This window comes from Abrus precatorius, unplaced genomic scaffold, assembly GCF_003935025.1.
Source record: "Abrus precatorius isolate BTA unplaced genomic scaffold, Abrus_2018 Scaffold2, whole genome shotgun sequence".
NCBI lineage: Eukaryota > Viridiplantae > Streptophyta > Magnoliopsida > Fabales > Fabaceae > Abrus > Abrus precatorius.
In genome coordinates this window covers 25,381,914-25,408,188 of record NW_020874362.1, presented here as the reverse complement: position 1 = coordinate 25,408,188, position 26,275 = coordinate 25,381,914, and the positions used below count along the sequence as shown (strand labels likewise).

At 28.1% G+C, this 26,275-nt stretch overlaps 1 protein-coding gene across 4 annotated transcripts; it reads left to right on the top strand.

Moving 5' to 3' along the window:
- The first annotated feature begins 17,599 nt into the window (after positions 1-17,599).
- On the top strand, positions 17,600-21,739 carry LOC113858111. Of its 4 annotated transcripts, none has more exons than XM_027490581.1 (7): positions 17,718-18,481; positions 18,580-18,782; positions 19,139-19,159; positions 19,196-19,361; positions 20,297-20,382; positions 20,771-20,862; positions 21,056-21,593. In XM_027490581.1, the coding sequence occupies exons 1-7, from the start codon at positions 18,386-18,388 to the stop codon at positions 21,265-21,267; spliced, it is 876 nt and encodes a 291-aa protein (XP_027346382.1). In that variant the 5' UTR covers positions 17,718-18,385; the 3' UTR covers positions 21,268-21,593. The 4 variants fall into 4 exon arrangements, with proteins under 4 accessions (XP_027346379.1, XP_027346382.1, XP_027346381.1 ...); XM_027490580.1 differs by having other exon boundaries at positions 18,574-18,782; XM_027490578.1 differs by having other exon boundaries at positions 17,600-18,481; positions 18,574-18,782; positions 19,139-19,361; positions 21,026-21,739.
- Positions 21,740-26,275: the final 4,536 nt, after the last annotated feature.

Genomic DNA, 26,275 nt, shown 5'->3' with positions numbered 1-26,275 from the left:
CGAGAGCTTATTACGTTGGGGCTATATGTTTACACTCATTTATGTGTTTATCATGTACTCTTGTGGCAGTTGTTTAGAAAAATATTCCAAATTTTAAAGCAATTTTTTTAATCATCCAGCGTTTACACATTTTATATTACATTTGTACAATAACTAAACCTAATCTTTCCATTTCAATGAATTAGAACCAAAATTAAATTCAAACAGCAAGTATTTCACAGATTGCACAAGTATTTTTGAATTTAAGTAAAATTTATGAATATTTAAAATTATTATATAATGTGCATTATTAATTTGAATGTCTAAGTATAAAAATAAAAGTAACTAAGATGTAGGATAGAAAACAATAAAGTTTTAAAAAATAAAAGGAAATGTTTTGAAAATATAAATAACTTTGAGAAGAAAAAAATAATCTCAATATATAAAGCAAAAATTGAAATAGTTAAAACTGAGATATAATAAAAATAAATTAACGCCAAAGAGAAATTAAAAGAATTAATAATTCTAGAATTTATAAAAAATATTAAATAATGATAAAGTCACTTGTCAAATATATATATGATAAAAGATGCTCCCACTTTAAAAATGAGGACTTATATTTATAATACAAAAGTTTGATTAGAGAAATATTTAATAGTTTCCTTTTATGTTTTTTCTTTTCAAATTTATTCCATAACTTCCAATTGAATTATCTTTCATTTGATCTACCTTTCTTACTGAGCTGTCACCTTTATTAGTATTCTCCTCGCATGATTTAACATTTTAAACTGTTTTCTGTAAATTCTTCTCAATATAGATATAAACATTTAATTGGTAAAAGGTGATGCAGACACCCACGTATAGATTTCAATAAAAAAAAAAGAAGAAGAAGAAGAAAATGAAAAGAAAAACAAAGACCTGAAGTTTCAACTTTTGCCAGCTATTATTGATCAGCTGCTTAATTAGTCGTTTAATCACAGTTTTCTGCTACCACATTGGAAGGAATTTCAACTATTAAAGCACTGTCAAAAAATTTAGGTCCAAATCTGGTAGTATAATTTTGATGGACATGGTTTTGAATGTCCTATCTATCTTGGAGTTTATTTTGACCCTTAAGTTAGCCCTATATGATACGCAAAGTTAAAAAAGCTATACAATTTGAGTTTACCGTTCACATTTCAAATATTTCAGTTACAACACAAATCATGAAATTAAGAAAAAGTCGACAAGAAATCAAACGTTTGCCTCAAAATTCCTTGTATTTTTCACATCAATTAAATGGGCAAGATAATGATCGATGTCGTATAATATGATTAATTTAATTTCTCCTATGCATTGAGGCTGCGTGTTGGCCAATGATTAAGATTATGAAGCCATGCCAGCTAATTACCGCCGAAGAATATGGGAAAGAATACCAAAACTCTTGTATAAAGATGTTGATACTCTTCTATAATGAAACATGAGAACTATTTTCCTCCCACTAGCTTCTTGACTTGATCCAATTCCAAAGTTATTATTGACTAGCTTAGCATCCAACACCACGGGCTAGAGGAACTCTATGAAGATAACTCTTTATTGACTATTCCATACTTGAATTTCAACATTACATAAATTGTGGCCTTGTCAACGATACCAATCTTCAATCTATAAATACTTTATGGACATTTTTTTAATGTATAGCTATACTTACATCTTTAGTCTAGCTTAATTATTAACTACCCTTTACTTAACGTATTATAATGGGCTCCAACAGCAAGAGTAAAGAAAATGAAAATGTTTATCTAGGCAAATATAGAAGGAAGAATGTGTCTTGACAAAAAAAAGTATTAATGAGGGGTAATTTGTAGAACTCATTTAATGGGTGTTTTTTTTTAACATTTGCATGATTAGATGTAAGAGTTGTTTATCTAGTAAAATGTAGAAAAAAATTAGTATTGTGAGATTCACATAAAAATTAATAAAATATAACTTAAACAACTCATGAAAGTATTAGCATTCCCCTAAGAAATTATACACAATTAACATCTTAATACATGGACAAATAGTATTGTAAAAATATGCGCCATTGAATTTTCTTTTTCAGTGTTGAAGCATTGATGCTGTCTTACACTTACATTGGTCGTTAAATAATAAAATCTTACATTAATGAATAATAATAACAAATAAAAATTATAAATTATTTTAAAAAATAAATTACTTAAATTTAAATTTCTCTCACATTTTAAATTCCACCCGCACTCTAACTTTATAGTTGTGTTTGAAAAAAGTATTTCAAAATTACTACACTGCATATATTTAATTAGTAAGAATTTTTTTAAATATTATACAATTTTATGTGACAATAAAAAAATTAAAAAACTTATTTTTAAAGAAAATTTTAAAATTTTTAATTGTATTTAAACTTTTATATTTATCATTCATAATTCTTTTTATATGAATATGCATAATTTTAAAATTAGTAATTAAGGAGGCAATTGTCCTGAGAATAGCTGAACCCTGGAATCATGATCGGACTGTATCTGCACACTACACACAACAAAGGCCTTAAGTAGTGACTGGTCGATCAAAAGCACAATGAAAAAGTAAGATCACAATTTCAAGATTTGGGCAAGAAGGATTAGAAATACAATATATTGAGTCCTCTGTTGAGTGAATTCCGCCATAGTTTTAACGAACATGTGACTAATTAATAGCGAAAGCTTGACCAATTAACAAGGACTATATAAACAAATTTCTATTAAAAATTATTACCTTGATTGCGTCTATCTTTGACATGGGTGGCCTGGTTCTTTAATCTTGGTGCCATGATTTGTCGGCAGAATGGACAAGCTATGCATAAATTACTTGTAATGGTTCTTTCATAATTAATCAATTTATTTTATATTTGATAAGGTAATGTTTTATTTATCATGCCACATGTTAATTGTGATAACTTTCTTTCATCACTAGAAAACTTATCTATCTATCTATCTATTCTAATATAATTTTATCTCCATTTTATAATTATAAAACTAAATCTTAATTATATAATATATTTAATGTAAGGTGTCGACATTATATTATAAAGTCAATTTTAAACCAAATAGTAAATAAATAATTAATTAAAAATGTTTTTCTGGTAAATTATCAGTAGAAGTAATACTTCATTTTAGATCAACGTATACTATTTATCATTATAAATGCAATTAATTTTATGAATTCAAATAAATTAGCCTTTATTTTATTGTAGGCTTGTAACCCCACTTCAGTAATGAACTTGGGTTTTGGTACCTAATTGTGACTCCGGCTTCTGTTTTAAGCTCTAATATAGTAATTGAATAGTTTCTTTAGTGCAAATCTAATTGGACAATTTGAATGCGTAAACTTTCTATTGTTATCTTTCAAAGTGAAAAGGAAAGTTTTGGATCCTTAACCTGGAGAAATTGCAGATAAGTTCACATCACATTCTTAATATGGAGGATTTTATATTATTTTCTCCAAATATCCAACCACTGTCTCGTTTGCTACAGTGTCATTTCATTGAGAAATTTAATGCATTTATATTGACATCTCACTGTATATTTACTTATAAATCATATCCTTTTGCCATTGTTCGCAAGTCATCCCCACTGATATTGTTACTCTACTTTTGGGGTTTCACTTTTAAATTATATGTTTTTATTAATTTTAGCTCGTAAAGTTACTTTTAATTTTTTTTGAAACATGCACTTTATTGAAAACTAATCCTGATGAGTGCAGGTACTCACATGGTCACTAGCCACTCAACAACACAAAATTAGGCTCAAGTGGCGTATAATTTTTGTTTTAATTTCCTATACCTTTGTTTTGTTGCAAATGGTTAGTTTTCCATGTTCATATACACAAATATCCTAATCGGAGTGCGACTTTTTATTTTTTTAATATATATAAAATATTATATAAACTTAAATATATTATAACTATTTTTAAATAGAGTTTATTTTAAATTATTATTTATTAATTTTTATTTTAATATTTAATTATTTTTTTTAATTTTATACTTAACATTAATATCTGTTAGTTAAATAGTAACGTGATTCACAATTTCTCATATCACTCAATTTTTTTTTTATTTTATTCTTAAATTTTTATGTCATATATTAATATCATAAATTGATATCAGTATTTTATTTTTAAAAAAATAAAAAAAATCAAGACTCCAGTGCAGTATTTTAAAATTAAGATTCCTTGATTTATTATTAAATTTTTTTGACTTTTTACAATTTATTTATTTTTTAAAATGTTAAGGTTTTATAAATTTTTGTTGTTCCATCAGCCTCTATACTAACAATTATTTGTAACAATTTTAAAATTTTATATTTTTGTAATTTTTAAAAAAACATCATAAAAAAAACCGTTAAAAGTAACATGAATAAACACAAATAATCCTGATTGAATATGAAGATGCCATAATACCATATTAGCTAGCAACCACACTGGCCATTTGGGTCCAACACCTAGCTAGTTAGTACTTGAGTAGTATATCTATTTTCTTATCGAATTCCTAGCTAAGACAGAGCTAAATTCCCTGCATTGATAAGGAGGGGAGAAAAAGACCACTGAAACATTCACAAGTTGTTGCTTATGGCTTGGGTTGGGGCCAAGAAGCAGAATTATTTGGGCGAGTACCAAAGCGAAAGGTGTGAATCTTGTGACCATAAATTTTAGTGTGTTCGCCCAACACTTGATCGTGAAAGCAGAGCGTGGGACAAACTCTCTGGCCAAAAGCAAACAATAGAACGAGGAGTGGGGACTTTGGAAAAAAATAGCTTTTTTTTTCTTTTTTGCTTGCATAAAAAGTTGAGTTCTTGGCTTTTCAATCATTAAAATAACCGATACACATAAAAAGAAAATATGTATAAATTGACACAAAAATTGTTACTCATCAAATCTACTTATTGGTATAATATTTGTCTAATAAAAATTATTACAGAAAAATTTCTTTTTTTTTTAAAAAAAAATATTTCCTGTCCATGGCTGAACCATTTATATATTTAATAACTGAAAATAGTGAATCGGATAAGATATTTGTCACGTGAGATGAAAGTGGAATGGGCCATTGCATTGTGTAATGTGCTGGATATCGATTGGCCCTCTGAGATTAGGGTTTGGATATGGATTGGATGTATAACTATATAATAACAACAATATGTGGGGCCTCACTTTTGAATAAATCCATATCATGTCCACCCAAATGTCAAAGAAAATCTGTTAGCAGAAGAGACTAAATTAAGAATCACTTAATTGTTTTTTTGGTTAGATCAATACCAAGGGCCTCACCTCACGTGGTGTTAGGAAAAAAGCACACACATTGATGCGATGTATGAAATTCTTTTATATCCTTTTATATGCTTTTATTTACTAATTTAAATTTTTATAATAATTAATTTTTAACAATACTTACACAAATTTTAACGTTGAACGTGATAGATTAAGTTCACCTAAAAACTAATCTTATTATGTAAGAGAACAAGGCGAAGATTATGAAGTCGCCATCCTCGATCTTGCTCCCAACATGAGCAACATATTTTAAACTTGTACGTCATACAAAACTATTTCAATGATATGTTTACAGGACTCGTTCATAGGGTTAACTCATCCTTACCTACCAATAACTCGTTTAACTTGAAAGATCCAATTTATTCTATTTAAACATGTTTTAAAACATAAGTTAGATAGATTAAAATTGAGTATTGGACAAGTCAACTTGATGCATTCGTGTTGGTATCGTGATTGATTTGTTTTAACTCAATTACATTTATAAATATTTTTATACTTTATTTTTAATTTTTTGTCTTAAATTTTATTTTATTTGATATAATAAAATATTTATAGTTAATAATATTGATATTTATTTTAAAAAAACTTATAAAATTCATTAAATTTAAAAATAATCATATAATTTGTTAATACATGTGCAGTAATGAAAATTTGATGAATTAATAATAATTATTTCTTATCTTTTTATAAATAATGAATTATATGTATATATATATATATATATATATATATATATGAATAAAGTAAATATGCCTTGCTTTTATATAAAGAAATATTTTGTTTCTTAAACATGTTTAAAATAAAAGTAAAAAATAATTACACAAAAAATAAACAAATTAAAAGTTGAAACATATGTAAATATGAAATAGTTTGAAATAATAAAACAAAAGGACAAATAAGTATTTATACTTGAATGAATAATTCAATTTATATATATATATATATATATAACACGAGAGGAAAGGAATAGGTGCATAATTTGATCTGAACGAGTAGTATTTTTTTTGTGGTTAAGAATGTGGATGATATAAATATAAATAAGTGGCCACTAGGGTGTATATATTTATTTATTTTAATTGAGACACGTGTTTGTTTAATGTTTAAATATATGTAGTGGTCCTTTCAGGTTCACTAATCACTAGAAAAAGAATTGAAGTTCTTTCTGCTGCAAACAATGTCTGGTACACATGCCAAGCCCATCTCTACTTCATATCCTTCCAATACTTTTGTAAATTATTAAAATTCAATATTGTATATAATATTATTATGTAATTTTTTTATTTTTTATATATACATATATTAAAAATATGCTTTTAAACTAAAAGAACACTTCAAAGTTTCCTCTTCTGATAATTAAAAAATATTTTCTAATTATTATAATGATCTTGCTGATCCTTAAATATAAATTTTTTAATTAAAAATACATTTTATTAATTATAAAAATTAGATATTTTTATTAAAAATTCAAATAATATTTCTATAAATTTTCAAATAAAAATATTTTACAATAAATTTTTTTCAAAAAATAATAAATTTTTAAAAATTTTAAAATTATCAATAATGATTTAAAAATTATTTTAAAATATTAATACATTATTAGTGATGATTTTTTAAAATTTTTAATATTATACTTGAGCTGCAAAACTAGGGTAGAAACATTTGGGTGGCATTTGTAGATATATTATAGTATTTTTGTCAAATGTAGTTTTAAAAATATCAACGAGGACTCGGGGTTGATAAATCTAGTTCCCCTCTAATATTTGTTTTTTTAATCAGTAATAATAGAATTTTTATTAAAACTGGTACTAGAAGTACTAAAAGAAATATATCAAAGCAAACACAACATTATTATGAAGTGTAGCTACTGGAACAAAGAAGCAAAAAAAAAAAAAAAAGAAGTCAAAGGGAGCAAAACAGGATTTTTCTGACTTAGTCTAGCATGTGGCTGAAAGCTAGCAATACTTATATCGAACAATATATATCATATTACAAGCAGCAATATCATTATGAAATTTCTATGAATGCCAAGTCAATAAGCAAATATTGCAATCTCCAATTATACCTACAAATGCACCATGCTGTTACCAACCACTGCTCCCTTACACATTCGATCACTGCACCAGATCAAATAGTGAATATAAATACAGCTCACAGCAGCACCGCATCAAAACAGGAAGAATTCAGCAATTTCACAACTAACCCTTAAAGTCGAAATAAATCATGAACAGTGATAATGTGTCACAACCTATTTTTATTAAGAGTTAAAGAAAATTTCTTCATTACTGTCCCTGATCCAATTAATTAGTTATATGATAATGTTCACATATATTAGAAGTATAAACTTTTAAAATTTGATTTCCGTATCTCAATTCAACATAATAACAATGCTTCAAAATCATCTTCATATAATCCAAGTATTTATGTAAATATGTTCGTATATGTACTAAAATTGCTCTACAAAGAGCACAAAAATACAAGTTTTTGAATAATAATAATAGTAATAATAATAATAATAATAATAATTACATCATCGAAGATTGTTACTAAATAGTCTAGACCTACTATCCAAACCTAGACTAACAAGTTAAAATTACAATCTTCACAAAACTCTTGACTCCATGCTTTCCTCAGCCAGATCTTCCAGTATGAGAAGTAGCTATAGCCAGACACACACACACCAACATATACAATATAGTAAGGGTGAGCTTACATAACAACAAACATAATTATAGAAAAATAAATAAATCTAATTAATTCATGTAGTTCATTATTCAACAATTACTTAGCAATACAACTTCTTTTTATTAACTCTTTGAATGCCAATAATTATAACAATGATAATAATAACAACATCAAAAATAACAATAACTCAGCTCCACTGACATCACAGCATATTGGCCTACCACTCGATACATTTACCTACCACATTTCCATACAGTTTCAATACTAATCTATAATAAACATTATTCGTTAATCAATCTCAACTATATATATATATATATATATATATATAAAACCATTTTTTAATCATTTTTTCAGAATAAAACAGTATAAGACTCCACCATAACCACATCAATGAAAACCAAATCACTCAACCATATTTACTCTGGTTTCTATTCTAAGGTTTTGCTCATACATCAATTAATCCTTAGTTAATATGATGTCTCTATATATATTCACACATGCCAACACTAGAAGAATACATAAAGCTAATTAGAGTAAGCTCTCTTTACCTAGAATGAGTTTTCTTCAGATCAACTCCTAGTAAGTTCCGAAGGGATAGATCAAGCGTTTGGGTATAGAATATGGTTCTAATGGCTCAAATCTACTCAAAACGACATGGTATAAGTCACTTAAGAAAGAAAGAGAAGAAAAAAATAAAGACTGAAAACTGGGCTCCAAGAACTCCCCTAGATCTCAATGAGTAGAAGATCTCGCTTTGATAAGAGAGAAATTTGACTTCAGGAAAGTTTTCTCTAAGAGTAATAAGAGAGAGGATAGAGAGAAAATGAGAGAGAGAAGCTGTCTGGTGAGAAAAATGAAGTTTCTGGGCGCTGAGGTCCCTTAAATACTCCTCCAGCCCGCGCGCTTTCACTTAAGCGAGATAATTCTCGCTTGAATGAGATCTACTCTCGCTTAGGCAAGAAAATCAGACAGTGAAATCTTTCAAATTTTTTGCTATTCTCACTTGAGCGAGATACATCTTACCTGGGCGAGTAGCAATCTCGCCTGAGCGAGATTGGGTCCAAAGAGTTACCCATTAATCTTACGATTCGTCGCTTGAGCGAGGTCGCCTCTCGCCTGAGCGAGATTCCTTCTCGCTTGGGCGAAAGGACGGTTGAGGTGATCCTATCTTGTCTCGCTTGAGCGAGATTTATCTCGCCTGAGCGAGAATACTCTGTACCATAACTAAATACTTCTCCCTGTGATATTTGTCATTTTTCTAGACAAAGGAAACTGCCATATTATACTAGTGAAACACATTTAAATAAAATTTTTGACATTCTACATGGAGATATTTAGGGACCATATTTTGTACCTTCCCTATCCGGGCATAGATATTTTCTTACTTTAGTTGATGATTATTCTCGGTTTACATGAATTATATTAATAAAAACAAAAACTGAAACCAAAAACCATATAATACAATTCATTTCTTATATTGAAACACAATTTAATATCAAGTTGAAGTGTTTTAGAAGTGATAATGGTGTGGAATTTCTGTTGCATGACTTCTTTTCCTCAAAAGGCATAATTCACCAAAGAACTTGTGTGGAAACTCTCCAACAAAACGGAATTGTTGAAAGAAAACATCAACATATTTTGAATGTGGCTAGAGCAATTTTCTATCAAGCTAATATTTGTCAAAATTTTTGGCATTTTGCTATACAACAAGCTGTGCATATCATTAACAGATTACCTACCCCTTTATTAAAATTAAAGTGTCCATATGAATTATTTTATGCTCAGCCACCTAGTATGATTCACCTAAAGGTTTTTGGTTGTTTGGCCTTTGCTACTACAATCCAATCACACTTAACCAAGTTCCAACATAGAGCTAGAAAATTTGTGTTCTTAGGTTATAGGGAAGGCACCAAAGGTTATGTTCTATATGATCTCCAATCTCATCAAATTTTTATCTCAAGGAATATCATACTTTATGAAAATGTGTTTCCTTTCACAGGGTTATCAAGTATTTATCCTACAAACCAACCTCCCGTATTGACCACCACAAACACAGAAACCTTATATTCTTCACCCATACCTCCTAACAATTTCCCAATAAACAACACCTCTTCTCTGACCCATGAACAAAATGTTGCTCTCCATCCTCCTTCAGAAATTCATTTACCTTAACCCACAAGACATTCCACCGAAATCCGACACAAACCTTCTTACCTAGCAGATTTTCACTCTAATTCAGTGATTGCTCCAAATTGTTCCAAGATTCCTTCTGTAGGTATTCATCCTTATCCCCTTTCTTCTGTTCGTGACTACACTCATTGTAACAATTCGTATAAATTTTTTTGTCTCTCTGTCACTACTATTCCTGAACCAACTTCATATACTCAAGCATCTAAATTGGATTGTTGGCAAAAGGCCATGAATATTGAGTTACAAGCTTTACAGCAAAACCAAACTTGGTCTCTTGTTGATCTCCCAAGTGGTAAGAATCCTATTGGCTGCAAATGGGTCTACAAGGTTAAATATCATGCTGATGGGTCTATTGAAAGATACAAAGCTAGATTAATGGCTAAGGATTACACACAATTGGAAGGAATTGATTTCTTTTACACTTATTCACCTATTGCTAAGATCACTACTGTGAGAGTCTTACTTGCTTTAGCAGCTGTCAAAGATTGGTTTTTGGAACAATTGGATGTGAATAATGCCTTTCTTCATGGCGATCTGAATGAAGAAGTTTACATGATTCCCCCTCCTGGTTTGCTTCCATCTGGTTCCTCTAAGGTTTGCAGGTTGCATAAGTCACTCTATGGTCTTAAGCAAGCTAGCAGACAGTGGCACAACACTTTGTCTACTACTTTTATTTCCCTTAACTACAAACAATCTTCTGCAGATCATGCTTTATTTACCAAGTCCACTTCTAATTCATTCACTGCATTATTAATTTATATGGATGATATTGTTTTAGCTGGCAATGATATGAATGAAATTTCTCATGTTAAACAAATTTTGGATGATAAATTCAAAATCAAGGATCTAGGTTCTCCCAAATACTTTCTTGGCCTTGAAATTGGTCGCTCCAAATCTGGCATTCACATGAACCAAAGGAAATATGCTCTTGAACTCCTAGAGAACAGTGGCTTAATTGGATCCAAACCTGCCAATACCCCTTTTAATCCTTCAGTTAAGCTCTAAGCTGATCAAGGTCAACCATTGCCTGATGCTGCCAGTTATAGACGCTTGGTTGGGAGGCTTTTATATCTCATAATTACTTGCCCATATATTGCCTATTTTGTATAGCAACTAAGTCAATTCATGTCCAATCCTTTAGATCATCATCACAAGGTTGCTTTTCGAGTTCTTCGTTATTTAAAGGAATGTCCTGCTCAAGGTTTATTTTTCTCTGCTTCCTCTGATCTAAAATTATCAGCCTTTGCTGACTCAGATTGGGCCTGCTGCTTAGACACTAGAAAATCTATCACTGGTTTTTATGTGTTCCTTGGCTCTTCCTTAATCTCTTTACAGTCTCACGTTCTTCTTCTAAAGCAGAATACCGAGCTTTAGCCAGCCTCACCTATGAAATTCAGTGGTTACACTACCTTTTTAGTGATCTTCAAGTTCATTTGGATCTCACTTCAGTTAAATGATAGCAGATTCATTTAGACATTTTACTGTCCCTAGCATCACTACTCTTCTCCTTCGATAACCCATTTTTCTCCCTACATCCCGTCTCTCCATTGCCATTAGTCTATCAAAAACAGTTTCCTTCTCAGTTCCAAAATCAACACTCAATTGAACCCCAATGCTCATCAATTCTTCTCCTTTTTCCTTCATTGATTTTCCCTTGATCAATCTATTATGATTGCAAATACCAGAGCTCGTAATAGACATATATGTGAATGACTCACCAGATTTATTGCTACCCATTAGTTTCTGAAACAAACTACTTTGACCTGAGTTATTGTGTTATGGGAGAGTCTCAAATAAAGAGAAATTTTTTAACACAATTCAAATCGCATAAACTATTTTAAATCACTTTTCTTAAAAAATATCTAAGTATAAAATTTATTATTATTATAACAATATTAACTATATAAATTACATAAAATTATACTGATATACATTTGATTAAAAATTATTTGAACCACAGCATAGGTACACTAATTTTTATGTCTCTTATTTGAAGTCATTAGTTCCAAATTAACATAATACCGCATTTCATTAGTCTTCTGTGATGAATCATGGATGTAATCTGATATGTATAGTTAGCTAGGGCAGTGTTGTTGATTATTGAGCCAGCAAAAGTAATCTTTTAAACATATTTATGACGTGTTGTGGCTGTCAAATTGCTGATAAAATTTGACAGAAAAGGTACCAAATTGTTATGAACTCTTCCCACTTACAATTTGAACCCGTTAGATTACTAAAATTTAATTATTAAATTATTGATTTCCAAAATATATATTTTTCTTATAATAATATTACACTTACTTTCTAAAAATGTCAATTTTTGAATTCGCTGTAATTTATTTACTGAGCATGACACTCCGGTAGATAAATACCACAATCTAAATGGATGTTTTACTATTTATCTGATATTATAAAACGAAAGAAATATATATATTTTGGGAAATCGCATGGAAGAATATTTTAACATTGTAATAAAAGATTTAATTAAGCAAAATGGGGCCCTCGTGATGAGTAGAGGAAAATGACTTTACACAATAAATATTTTCACACTCTTCTTTAGAAAATGATTTCCAAGGGAGGCGTGAATCACAATCACAATCACAGTCTGAGTTTTCTTTTCAATTTATTTTTTTAATCATGTTTAAACCGGGTTGATTTATCCATACATGTGAATGATAATGATTACAACTTTAAGTCATATAATCAATTTTAATTTTCATAATTAATAATAAGATCAAATGATTAATTTTTTTTTATTTTTCATAGAAAAATTCTCATTTGATATGTTTACATATATGTGTAATTTTATATAAAAAGAAAAAAATAAATATAAATTTCATAATTATACATAATATATATATACATATACATATATTTGTTATATGTTAAAATTTAACCATTCATAATAAGATTTAATTATGAATTTTTTTAAAGAGAATTAACCATGCATTGATAAGCAGATAAAAATGTCGATCGGAACATCGCTTTGAATAAAAGGTTATAAACCTGAAAAATAGTGTGCAAAGGAAATTTTATTCTTCTTATTGTCGTGTAAAAGAAAGCATTTTTATGTTATAGCTGGAATAGCATTATAGTACTAAACTTTTGGGGTTAAAAAAAAACTCTTATTTTAAGAGATTATATCAGAAGTTAAAAACATTTTTATTTTAAAATTATAATAAATAAAAAATATTTAATAATTTAAAATAATTATTACGATGTTTAATATTTTTTTAACACGTTTCGTTAGACGCACGTTAGAAAGATATAAGAAAAATGATTAATTTTGTTGATTGTAAAATAAATATTTATACATGTATTACTTATTTTTCACTATGAACAATAAGAACTATTAGATTTATTTTTTCTATGTTAACTTAAAGTTCAAGAATCCGTTAATTGACACATGTTACATGTTTCATTAATTTTCAAATTGCACATAAATAATACATTTGTTTATCATCAATTATATAAAAAAATCTCACTAAGTTTGGAACGTTGTTAATTTGATACTTTAGTCAATTAGTAAATTATTGTTTTCTAAGTAATAAATAAACCAATGTGAAACTCATTACCCAATGAAGATGATTGATTCGTGTTTTCTCCCAATGCATGAAGTTGGGTACATTAATAGCCCACGGTAGTTCTAATCCATTAAAAACCATATAAATCATAAATAATTGGGTGATAGACGCTCCTGTAGCTAGAACTTAAACCTGATGAAGTAAGTAAAGATAAATAATATCTGTATATTCAAATTCTATCACGCGCAAAATATTCTTATGTTAGGAAAACTTATAAATCTTATGTTAAGGATATTTCGTGATTTTTTACCATGTTCAGAAATGAAATATGTCGAGACAAGTTATTTTATGAATCATAAAAAATATATTAAAATAACTTTTTACTAAGATTCCTAGTTATCTCTATCCAAATCACAAAGAAAGGAGGGGGTAGTCATATATGGACGAGTTTCTGCACAAACTATAATATAATGCATATTTATATATATGGCGTTTTGTTTTTTATGAATTTTATATTATCCCCAAGCATTAGAAGGTTGAACAGGTACCATGCAATATTGGAACCAATCTCATTCCATTTGTTTTGTTTGAACAGTTTGAACGTTCTTGCATTGGGTACCTACCAATGGCCAATGTGCCTTTCGGGCAAAATTTCAAGCGTTGAATGGATACAACACTGCATTTTTAGTCAGGACTCTGTCAACACTGTGCCTTTGCATGTGCCTGGCTTATGTTGGATTTGAGATTTTTTAACGGATTTACTTTTCACTTGTTATTCATGTAATATTAGAAGGTCAAAATTATTTTCTTGTTTTCTTTATATAACTCGTTAATGCACGCCATTATGGCATATTTGTACATAAACTATTATTCTCTAGTTAAAATATAAAATTTCACACATTTAAGATATTAATCACAATTAACTTTACCATGTTTGAAGTGTTTTTGGCCTTATGTATGTTCATTTTATCGTACCAAAACTTCGCCAAAATGATTTGAGATTTGAAGTATTTTTTCAAGAATTTTCTCTTTGATCAGACTAATAACTAAAGATACTGACAGAAACTGTTTTCACTCCCTCTAGGGCTAAGAAACCGAACAGGCTGTCAAAGAAATTAGATTGATTCCTTTTTAGTTATTCAGTTTAAGAAGATTTTTCATTTCATGTCATTTTTCTTATTTCTGAATATATAATTAATGTGCGTTAGATTGTGCAAATACCGTTGTTGTTATTATTATTATTAAAAATGTTCTACAAAATGGTGAACCATAAGCAAACGACAGCCCGTTAAATATTTAAAGGAAAAGGTGCATACCTTTCAAAGTTTGAGATTTTTCTGAATGTGTAACAACGACTTTTAAAATTAACTAAAATGTACGATCCTTAAATTTTAATTATTTTTTATTTTAGTTTTGTTAAGTTATTAATGGTAACTTCATTAGAAAAAACAAAATCCAACCCTTAAAAATAAACCTTGGAAGTTGATTATTTTGTTATTTAGAATCCTATTTTAAGTTTTGTTTTCTTTCAACAAACTTCCTCCAATCACTCATAATTTCGTAGTCTGAAAAAATGCTTTGCGTATATGGATGGATGATGAAATGGATAGTGACTCTAGAACAGTGATGCTGACTCTATTTTGGCCAAGCCTGCTGGAGGATGGCTTCTCCGCTTTATGATGATACTATACCCAAAAAATAATTAAAATAATTAAAGAAATTCATTTTTATCTACACTTTGAAAACAAATATTCTTAATTAATTATCTGTTTATTTAAAAATTTTAAGTACATTAATCGTTATTTTTTAATTACGTCCTCTTATTTTCATTTAATTCTTGAATGTTTTACTCATTTAGCATAAACAAATAAGAATGGATGTTATTATTAGAAAAATAATTATAATATAAATAAAATATCAATTTGATTTTTAATCTATATATTACCTTCTTTAGTAAAAAAAATAAATGAAGGAGTATTCATTATTAGCCTACTTAATAAATTTAGACCAATAAGATAAGAAGTGCTGACCTAATCTGAATTACGAAGTAAAACATCCTGATATATTAGTTATGTATATTATACAACAAAATTAGGAATATAGGAAACAACATCCCTTTACAAATTATAACTTACATCAAATTTTAATTTCTTAGAAATATATTCCTATACATGTAAACCGTATGCTACTATTAAAATTGAATTACATTGAAGTGTCTGAGCAGTTTGAATAATATGATATATTTAAAACTCAGTGTTATTAATTTTTTTTAAAGTTATATTTTTAATCTGTTTTAATTGAGAATCACGTCATACTTTTAACGAAGGGTTAGCAAAAAATGTTGCATTTTACATTAGTTGATGTTTGACTGAATAGTTTTCTTAGTTTAATTTTGATATGTTTAGGTGTAAAAATATTTATAATTATAAAATTAAATAATTCTCATTTATGTAAAAATTATAATTAATTGTCATTTGACAATATACAAAATATTTATAATATCAGTGTATTTTAATTAAATTATTGTATGCAAAACTTTTACAGTGCTTATTTAATATTATAGAAATTATTTATAATTTCAACATTTATTTAAATGAATTTTATAATCAAACCATAAAAATTTATTATATAAACATTCAATTAATTTATTTATCTAATTTCGAGAACCAGAAAACCAAGCAGTTTTGATTATAAACAAGAACTAAGAAAGAGAGAGTTTTTGTCCATTTGTGGAAAATAAATCTATTCATATTTATACATCAAAGACTAGTCAATTTTGATACTTTTTTCTTGTTAGTTTCCTCCCTCAGAACATATTTTACATTATCTGGTCATACTTTTATTTTATTTTTTCAAAATAAAATAAATTAATCTGATATGCTTCTCTTTTGACATTGTTTTTTATTTTGTCTAACAAAGCAGATAGCATGTCCTATCTTTAAAATAAGGTAATTTATAATTAATATTAGCTTGTCACGGTAAAAATTAATTGTTCATCAACTATAATATCAATGGTTCAAATCCTTATTTTATTACCCACACCACAGCCCCAAAACATTAGGTAATCTCTATTCTTTTAACTTTATTCTAAAAGCAAACCATATCCAATAACAGGATTAAAATTAATGTATTCTTTTTCTGTTTTATTTATTATCTCTCAATTGAAAAAAAAAATTTATGAATTTTTTACAATAACATGTTTTTCATTAATTTATTGACAGAAGTATTATTTTTTAATTAAAGAATCAGAAAAGAAAAAAAATGTTAACTAATGATTTAAATCCCTTATCCATGCTTGAAAAGGACAAAAGTATGGATAATTTCAAATTCTCTTATAATACGTTTTTACATTTTTTCTTATTTACTAAATAAAGGAAACATTAAATATATTTTTTGTTTTTAAAATGATAAAAATATTTATTTCCATTTAATATTTTCTTTATAAATATTAATAAAATTTTGAAAAGATTTAGTATTCTTAAAAAAAGGAAAATACTAATAAATATTTTTTAATATTAATTAAATAATTTTAATTTTTTTATTAAATAATATTTTCAGTATAAATTTAAATTTAATTGAAATATATTGACAGTATAAAACTTTTTTATATCTTCATTTAATGAAATTTTATTATTGTCAATCATCTAAACTTAAACATGAATTCCGAGAGCTCTTAAAATAAAATTTAAACAACTAAACATAATGGTTTTTATTAAAAGATTATTATATAAGATTTAAGTTTTTGCTAATAAGCATTTTTAAAGTATTAATTAAAAAAATTTAAGGGAAAATTATATTAGCAATATTTTTAATAAAATTTTAATTTAATTTCTTAATTAATATTTTTTCAAATACTAATTAACATTTATCATAAAAACTTATTTTTTAAAAATAAGAAGGCTAAAAATATTTCCCCGCAAAGGGAGGGTGATGGACGCAGGAATTATAGAGATGTTAGAGATTTTGGATTGTGTGTGACGCGGTGGTCATGGCTTTGTTGTACCCGCAATCCATCCATCATATATATGTCCCGTGCTTCGCACTTCTTCAGAAATTCGCAGTTTCTAGAAATCACATATAAGTCCCTGTTTGGTTTCATCAGAGTCCGTCCTCAAAGAAACATGGTTTTGTTTGCCTTTTGGCTTTCGTTTCTTTTAATCTTACCGTGATTTTGTTGTTGTTTCTGGGTTTCCTTGTTGGTTTAAGGTTAAAGCGTCAGCGTGTTGTCTTTTCTTAAAGTGGGGTGGTCTTGAGTTTTCTTCAAGACTCGGTTTAATAGGGAAAGATACAGAGTTGCCATTGTTTACGTAACATTTTCTGGGGTTGCAACATTGTCTGTTTTGAATTTACATTGTTGCTTAAGTCACTGTTTGTTGAAACACACAGATTGTTATGGAGCGGGTAAAGAGACAGCTAGATTGAGATTTTTGCGGGGAAAAATATTGGTGTTTTAACGCTAAAATAAAAATGAAGACTTTTGACTCTTCTTTGTTGGGGTAATTTGCGTTTCAATTATCTTTCTTCTCCCTTAAAAGAAAAAGAAAAAAAAAAAAGATTTTTCCCAATAGTTTCTTAACTTCTCTTTTTTCTTCTCTCTCTCTCCCTCTCTCTCTCTCATCTGGGTTCTCATTGTACGGTTTGGCTGGGACTTGGGAGAGAAACTGAAACTCATCCTTAGTTCATTTCCTTCTGTTCTTCTGACTGACACCATGATTTTTGCTAAAGGGTCAATGCAATCTAAGTCTAACCTTGATTGCTTCCTCCGGTTTACCACACCGGTGGTACCATCTCTGTCTCTTCCCAAGGTGTTAATTTTGTCTTTTTATTAATTTATTTTGTGTTTTTGGTTCCTTTATGATCATAGATTGTTTGATCCTAATTTAATTTTTGTGGGCAGCACGAGATTAGAAATTTGAATCGTTTGTGGCACCCGTGGGAGAGAGAAGCAGTTGAATATTTCACTTTGGGTGACCTTTGGAATAGCTTCCACGAATGGAGTGCTTACGGAGCTGGTGTTCCTATCACCTTGGCCAATGGGGAGACCCTTGTGCAGTACTATGTGCCTTACCTTTCTGCAATTCAAATTTTCACCAGCAACACTTTCAGGTAGTTACATATGCATGTGAAGAACATATCGATAAAGGGTTGTTTAAAATTTGTATAGTTTTGAGTTTTTTGATAAAATCGAGGCCTTTTTCTCTGGATGTGTTTGCAATGTGTGTCATAACTACATGGCTTTATTTTCTTTGTTAATGTTTTCTATGACCAAATGTGTCTATTTTGGTTTAATGATGCTTGTGAATTGTTTTGGTGTCATAAACATTGGAGTGATTTTGTAAATTATGTTATGTTGTGCATGGTTCTTGGTAGATTGGCAGTAGAAATATCAACCTTTGAATGAACAGCTCTGGGAAGTGCTGTCACGGGAACATAATGCATAAATTTGACTTGAGTATTTTCAGGGAAGAGACTGAGTCAGGGGAGTGTGAGACAAGGGATTCCTACAGTGATTCTTACAGTGAAGAGAGTGAGTGTGATAAGCAATGGAGATGGGATGGAAGTTCATCAGAAGAGGGAGGATCTGAGCAAGATTGCCTTTGGCATTTGAATGACCGATTGGGTCATCTCTATTTCCAATATTTTGAAAGATCAACTCCATATGGGAGAGTCCCTCTAATGGATAAGGTGCGGCGGTTTGTTCTTTGTTGGCCATTTCTGACTTTTGCATCTTTTTCTGTTATTTATTTACTTATTTGAAGGGTTGAATAGTGTTTCATCTATATGTGTTTTGATTTTCTTGTTCCTAATAAGATGAGAGCCCATAGATTAGGCATAGGAATAGGGAATGTTTCTTTTTAAAGGAGTGTTGTGATCACTCAAAATCTTTTATGATAGGGCATCCATAAAAGGTAATCTGTGACTTTTGACTTTTCTATGTGAATCCAAATAACTCATTTTCCTCTGCCCATTATAACTTGGCACTTCATAACCACCTCTGTTATCTCTTTCTTTAGTGGAAATAGGAACACTACTTATTCCCTTTATTTTTTCATCAATATAATAATTATTATATTTCTTCAGCATATGTTCTCCTTCCAAAACTTTTGCTGTATGTTTTGATCTGATTCCCTTTATGTATGTTGTTTTCACTTTTCAGTGTTTGGATTATAGTGATCGTTATATAAAAAAAACCCTTAATGTAGCTCTTCATTAAATTAGCATATCACCAGTTTCTCTTTCAATTTTTTTTAATTAAATTAGGTCCTTGAAGTTACAAATTAGGCAGAGCTTTATCCCCTTAAATTAGTCATTTGAATTCAATTAGTTGGATCCAATGTAAATATATAGCTTCCAGAAGAAGTGGAGGGTATCATGCAATACAAAACCAGTATCAAATTCACTTTTTGTATTGTCCTTTTAGTCCTTTGAAAAGAGAAATTTAGATATTTGAAAAATTATCCTGATAATGACAAAAGTATTTTTAAAAAATGTTATAACAAGAAGTAATTTAAGAGTTTATTCTAAGCAAAGACTTAAAATATCAGAAGTACCCTGGCATCAGTGGTAATGCAAAAAAGTAAGAAGATTCTACTGCTGACCAAAATGTTTTTGGCTTTCAGATCACTGGGTTAGCAGAAAGATACCCTGGCTTGATGTCACTAAGAAGCGTTGATCTTTCACCGGCAAGTTGGATGGCAGTTGCTTGGTAATTAATTCTCTCTGTCATCCTTTCTATAACTACTTCTTGAACATGTTCTATTTTCTCTTTTCTGCAAAATTTCTATTCCTGATGATTAAGTAAAGATTTTGCTAACCAATCACCCTACAACATTAGTTAAGGAATAAAAAATTAAAAAACAATTATATGCATTAAAAATTATGAAAAAAATGCATTAACAAAATTTATAATAATTAGTAAATTTTCGCCTTTTAATTGCTTTTAATTCCTTAATTAGTGCAGTGAAGGGCTAACATTTGCCTTGGATAAAATAAATTTGGAATTGATTTATCTTTGATGTTTGGCATTCTGGTGTGGTTGAAGGCATTTATTATGATCAATTAGTGAATGGACCTTTCATGGTTACTATTTTCAGGTACCCAATTTATCATATTCCCATGGGAAGAACAATTAAAGATCTTTCAACATGCTTCCTCACATACCACACGCTTTCATCTTCATTCCAAGGTATACATGCTTTTTCACTCCTATAATTATGTGGAGCTACTATAACTTTTTATACAATTGGAGGGGGAAAAGGAAAAGATCTAGAAAATTCAGCTCAGGAAATTAAAACCATAAATTATTAGAAAGGATATGCAATGAATGGAACTTTTGCTATTATGTGTAGATATGGACCTTGACGATGATACTGAGGGAGCCCACGAGAAGAGAAAAGATGGTGAAGGGATATCGCTGGCAGCATTTGGTTTGGCCACGTATAAGATGCAAGGGAATGTGTGGGTCTCTGGCAATTGTGGTAGGGACCAAGAAAGGCTGGTTTCACTATTGAGCGTGGCAGACTCATGGTTGAAGCAACTAAGGGTCCAACATCATGACTTCAATTACTTCATGGGCGTTCGGCATGGCTAAAACAAATTAATGCACTACTTTACAAATTGACCGCTAAAATCCTCTTTTTCCGGCTATATTTGGTTGTTGTGTCCCTGGATGGACCATTAATTGCATCTTTCTCTTTTTCTTCTTGAGAAATGAGGAAATTTTAGTTTTATTTTTAACCCTTTAGGACACACCCTTGTAAGATTCCAGAGAAAGGGTAACTGATAGATGAATTGACTCCTTTGTATCTAGAGAAGTAGGTGAGACTACATAGAACTTTGAACTTGGATTGTGTATCACTTTATTTCTATTGACCATGACCATGACCATGACCATGATAGTTAATGGGATGGATGAGGTGAGAGACGTGGAATGTTTCTGTAAATGCCACCCTGCCACTGGCTATTGTTTGCAAATAGATAAGCATCCCATGATACAACATTTCTTTATCATTGTTGTTTTGGTGGCAAGAAATATTAATTTTTAATTAAAGAATGGTATATCTATTAAAGGGGGATGCAAGAGAAATGAATGAAAATGATAAACTGCTAAACATTTCCGCGTGGACCCACCATACAATAACATAATATAGCAAACGCTTTGGCACATCACATGGATTTGCTTCTACTTTTACGCTAATTTCGTTGTAAAATACGCGTATAGATCCTCACCTAAATTTTGGTTAACAACCGCATAATCCTCTGCCTAGTTTTGCTCTCCACTCTAAATATTTTATGGGTTATTTTTCATTTAATATTTATTAATTATTATTGTGGGATAAATTTATTTTTATATATGATTTTTCAGTGTTAAATTTTGCATGAATCATTTTTAAGAATCATCGTTATATCATAAGATTTTTCATGCATTGATAACTAATTTTTTTTAATTTTTTTCTTTTTTATAATTCAGTCTTGATAGATTATTTATTATTAATAATTTAAATGTATATTTTAAATTATAAAATTTGTTAAATTTAAAAATAATAATTTTTTAATTTCAATTTAATATTATACGTGACATGCATAAAAATCGTACTAGTATCTTATAATTAATATATTATTAATAATTTTCTTATCAAGACTCATCCTTTTTTCTCCAATCTTATGTTATCATTTTTTCCTTTTAAAATAAACAAGAAATAAACGATGTTATCAAATCCCTCCCATTCTCAATAATATCTTATTATAAAATGTGGATATATATCATCCTCGTATTATATATTTTTTTGTTCGATAACTTGATTAATTTTATTTGGTAACATTAATTTTTTTATCATCATTATTTAATTTTGATAATTTTTTATTGTATAATAATTTACTTTGAAGCTATATATTTACTTATTATTATCATTCTGTATTAAATGACCACTTTTATTGTAATATTTCTTATGTTTAGAAGTTAAGTTTTAGAGATGGTAACTATTTTTAAAAAAAAATTAAAGAAGTAAATTTATAAAATTAATTAATTAATTAATATATGATATTTATATTAAAATATTATTTTATAACTATAATTTTAAAAATTATAAAATTAAAGAATATTAAATAGAAACTAAAAAATTGCCACATTCTTTTTTGTTATTCAAAACTTAACTCTCAAATACACACTACGTTATTGAGATACTTGGACCATTGTTTAGAATATGAGGATATTAGTTAACATATATCGTATTTTTCTCTGTTATATACACTATTTTGCACTATTATGAGCTTATTGTTTCTTTGCATCAATAGTAACCATGATCGATACTGTGAAATTGTGATTTTTTTAATAACTAACTGATGTTATCTAAATGATAAAATGTTAATTTTTAATTTATTTTGTAGAGTAAAAATATTTAATTATTAAAATATCATTGAGTTATTCAATAATATTATTTATAAAAATTGATACAATAATAGTTAAAGTATGATAAATATTTATAATTAAATTTTTATGTGAATAGATCGTGGTGGTTCAAACTGCTCGCTTAATGTTTGTTAAAAGGTTACTCATTTTTAACAAACTACTTCTCCATTAGGCGTATGTACTCTTGTCAAGATAAGGCTAGTTTCTCTCGTTTGATCTCTTTCGACACACATTTTAACTAAATTTTCTCTGTTGATTCTTATAGAGCATAGTGTATATAATTTTATATCTATCGTGTGAGGTGTGATTTGATCCAGTTATCTTTAGAAAATTTATCAATTTATTCATATTCTCTTATTTTATGGTGAATGCTAAAAAACGTTTCAAATAAATTAGTACTAAATAACAACTAATATGAAATGAAAGTATAAAAACATAGTTAATTATTTAGTGAAATTAAAGGGATCTCAAGGGTTCCTTTTCAATGCAAACAAGAGGTTTTTGGCCACTTTGATGGTAATGTAAAAAAGTGGGCAACATTTGGAAAGTAAATTCCAAAAATGGAAGATTAAAATGGAGTGATGCCAAATTGTAACGACCAGCACTTTGTTAAGTGAGAAAGGCATGAATTTGAAACAATGCAAAAAGAGATGAGAGTGGTAACCACCAACAAACCCATCACCTTGCAATCACTGACACATGGGTTTTGGTCATCAAAGTCAATGCATCAGTATCACGTAGCTGTTTGCCACTTTGACTTATTGGTAACTCACTTTAGATTTCATAATCCACATGCATGCTGCACAAAATTCTTTGACGCCGGTTTTTTTTTTAATTTATAAAAAAAGTTTTATTTCAACATTTATAAATAAATTTTTTATAAAAAAATATATAATTATTATATTAAAATTATAAAAATATAATAAATACATTTCTTTTTAATAAAATTTTATATTATTCACTGCTTATCCTCAATTGAAGTTAATAAAATTCTATACAAAATATTAATCTCGAAATTTAAAGTTATGTTTCAAAATCTTATAAAAAATAGTAAGATTTTATTTTAAAAAATATTATTATATTTTTATAATTTTATCATTTTTAGATGTTAAACAAAATTGCTTTTAGTTGTGGTCTTGACCGAAAAACCATTCATAATAAGGCAATGTTAATAAGTATTTTGAAAATTTCCAGTTAAACAATTGAAAATTATATTAAAAATATTGTTAATATATTTTTATTACAATTTTAATATGTTTTAATATGATTTTTATTTATTAATTTTTTAAAATAATATTATTAAAATATTAACTAGTGGATGACTTTATTAAACATTCGTTTTACCATTATGAGCCGTATGGTTTATATCACCATGCATTTTGTTAACTTCATTAATTGATAATAGGTTGCTTGACACATTGTTTCTCTTGGCTAGGAAGAGATAATAAGTGTTCTAATCAAGTAATCATTAAATACTTAAACAGGCTTTTAGTATACCTAAGTGGACGATGCACAGCAAATATACCACTATACCATCCATTCAAAAATTGCCACCAAGCTACATGCTAAATATGATAAGTAATAAACAAATGCTATAATAGAATTAAGTATTAAAATTATTTATAATAATAAAGATTAATAAATCTTTAACTGAATGTTTCATTATTCAAAAAATAGAAAATGAAAAAAAAAATCTTATCATTACAAAAAAAAATTATTACTTTTTTAAAAATATTTTATATACACAGCTGAACAACAATTATACTAAATTGATTAAAAGCATAAAACTTCTCTTTAATAATAGAATGAGTCAAACTTAATTCATCCTAATATTAATAACTATAAAATTATACTCATTGATGATAAAATAAAATAATTATAAATAAGTCTACTAATAATAATTAAATAGAATATGAGTTAAATAATATAATTCAATATTTCGACATTCAATTAAATTAAAGTTATAGTGAGAATTGATTTATACCAATCTCATAAAATGTTAAACATTTCTAAAATATTTTTTATGGTTGAGATACTGAAATTAAATAATTTATCTTGTTTTTTTTAAATTGTTATATCTTTTTATTATACCTATTTTAATATATAAAATATATTATTTAAACAAGTGTTACCAATATTTCACCCAACATAAACGTCCAATTGTCATTCCAACGAAAAACATAAAATTAATAGAGAATTGGGGATATTGACATCCCCATGAAGTTGTTGACAGACAATGAAGCTGTTTGTTCCACATATCATATTGAAAAACCTGTTTCTTTTGTTCAATGAACATGCTCATGCTCTTATTAGATGTGTTAATTGCTGAACTCCATTTTGTTTAAATTGCTTTTATTAGATGTGTTTCATAATGCAATCATTAATTGATTGTAGCTGTAAATCTTATATCTTATCTCATGTTGCGTTCATCCAACAAATAATTCAAAGAGACTCACAATCGCACGAAATGGATAGAACTGAGTGGTGGACACGAATATGCGCTTTTAATGCTTATACAGCAAGTAAAGTAGCCTCCCAGTAATTTATTCTTTTCTTTTCTCCCACTTTCTCTTTGTGCCATGCTATATGATGATGCATTTGCTGAGCACTGGATAACAAATTATAAGTCAAATTAACTTATTTTAAATATTATCAACATATTTATTTTTGTAATTTCTAATATAATTTAACGCATATTTCTTAATTTTTCACGCTGATGTCTGAGTGATAGCATTCTCATAGTAGTGAATGTTCTTGGCAAACTAATTAAATCATTATATGTTGAATTTTAATGGACAAGCGTAAGCATGCCAGATAAATATCAAGTGCTTCAAAAAGCGATATAAAACTAAACGAGCCACCAAATGTGATAAAAAAAAAATTGTTAATAACACATTTGTGATTGATTTTTTTTTTTAAAAGTTAAGGCTCTTATTTTGTGAATTTTAAAAAAATAATTTAATTTTCTCTAAAATTTAATAATCACTAGAATTATGCTTAATTAAGAGTGTATTATAAAAAGAATACATATATTATAATCAATAATATAATTAAAAAGTGCATTATTGAAGTTCTTCAACATGATAATTAGAACAATCATGTGCTAAATTGATGCAATGATGCACGGGGACCCTATAGTATTGTTCCACCTCTGAGGAAGTATTTAAGCATCATATAACGGGAAGCTAAT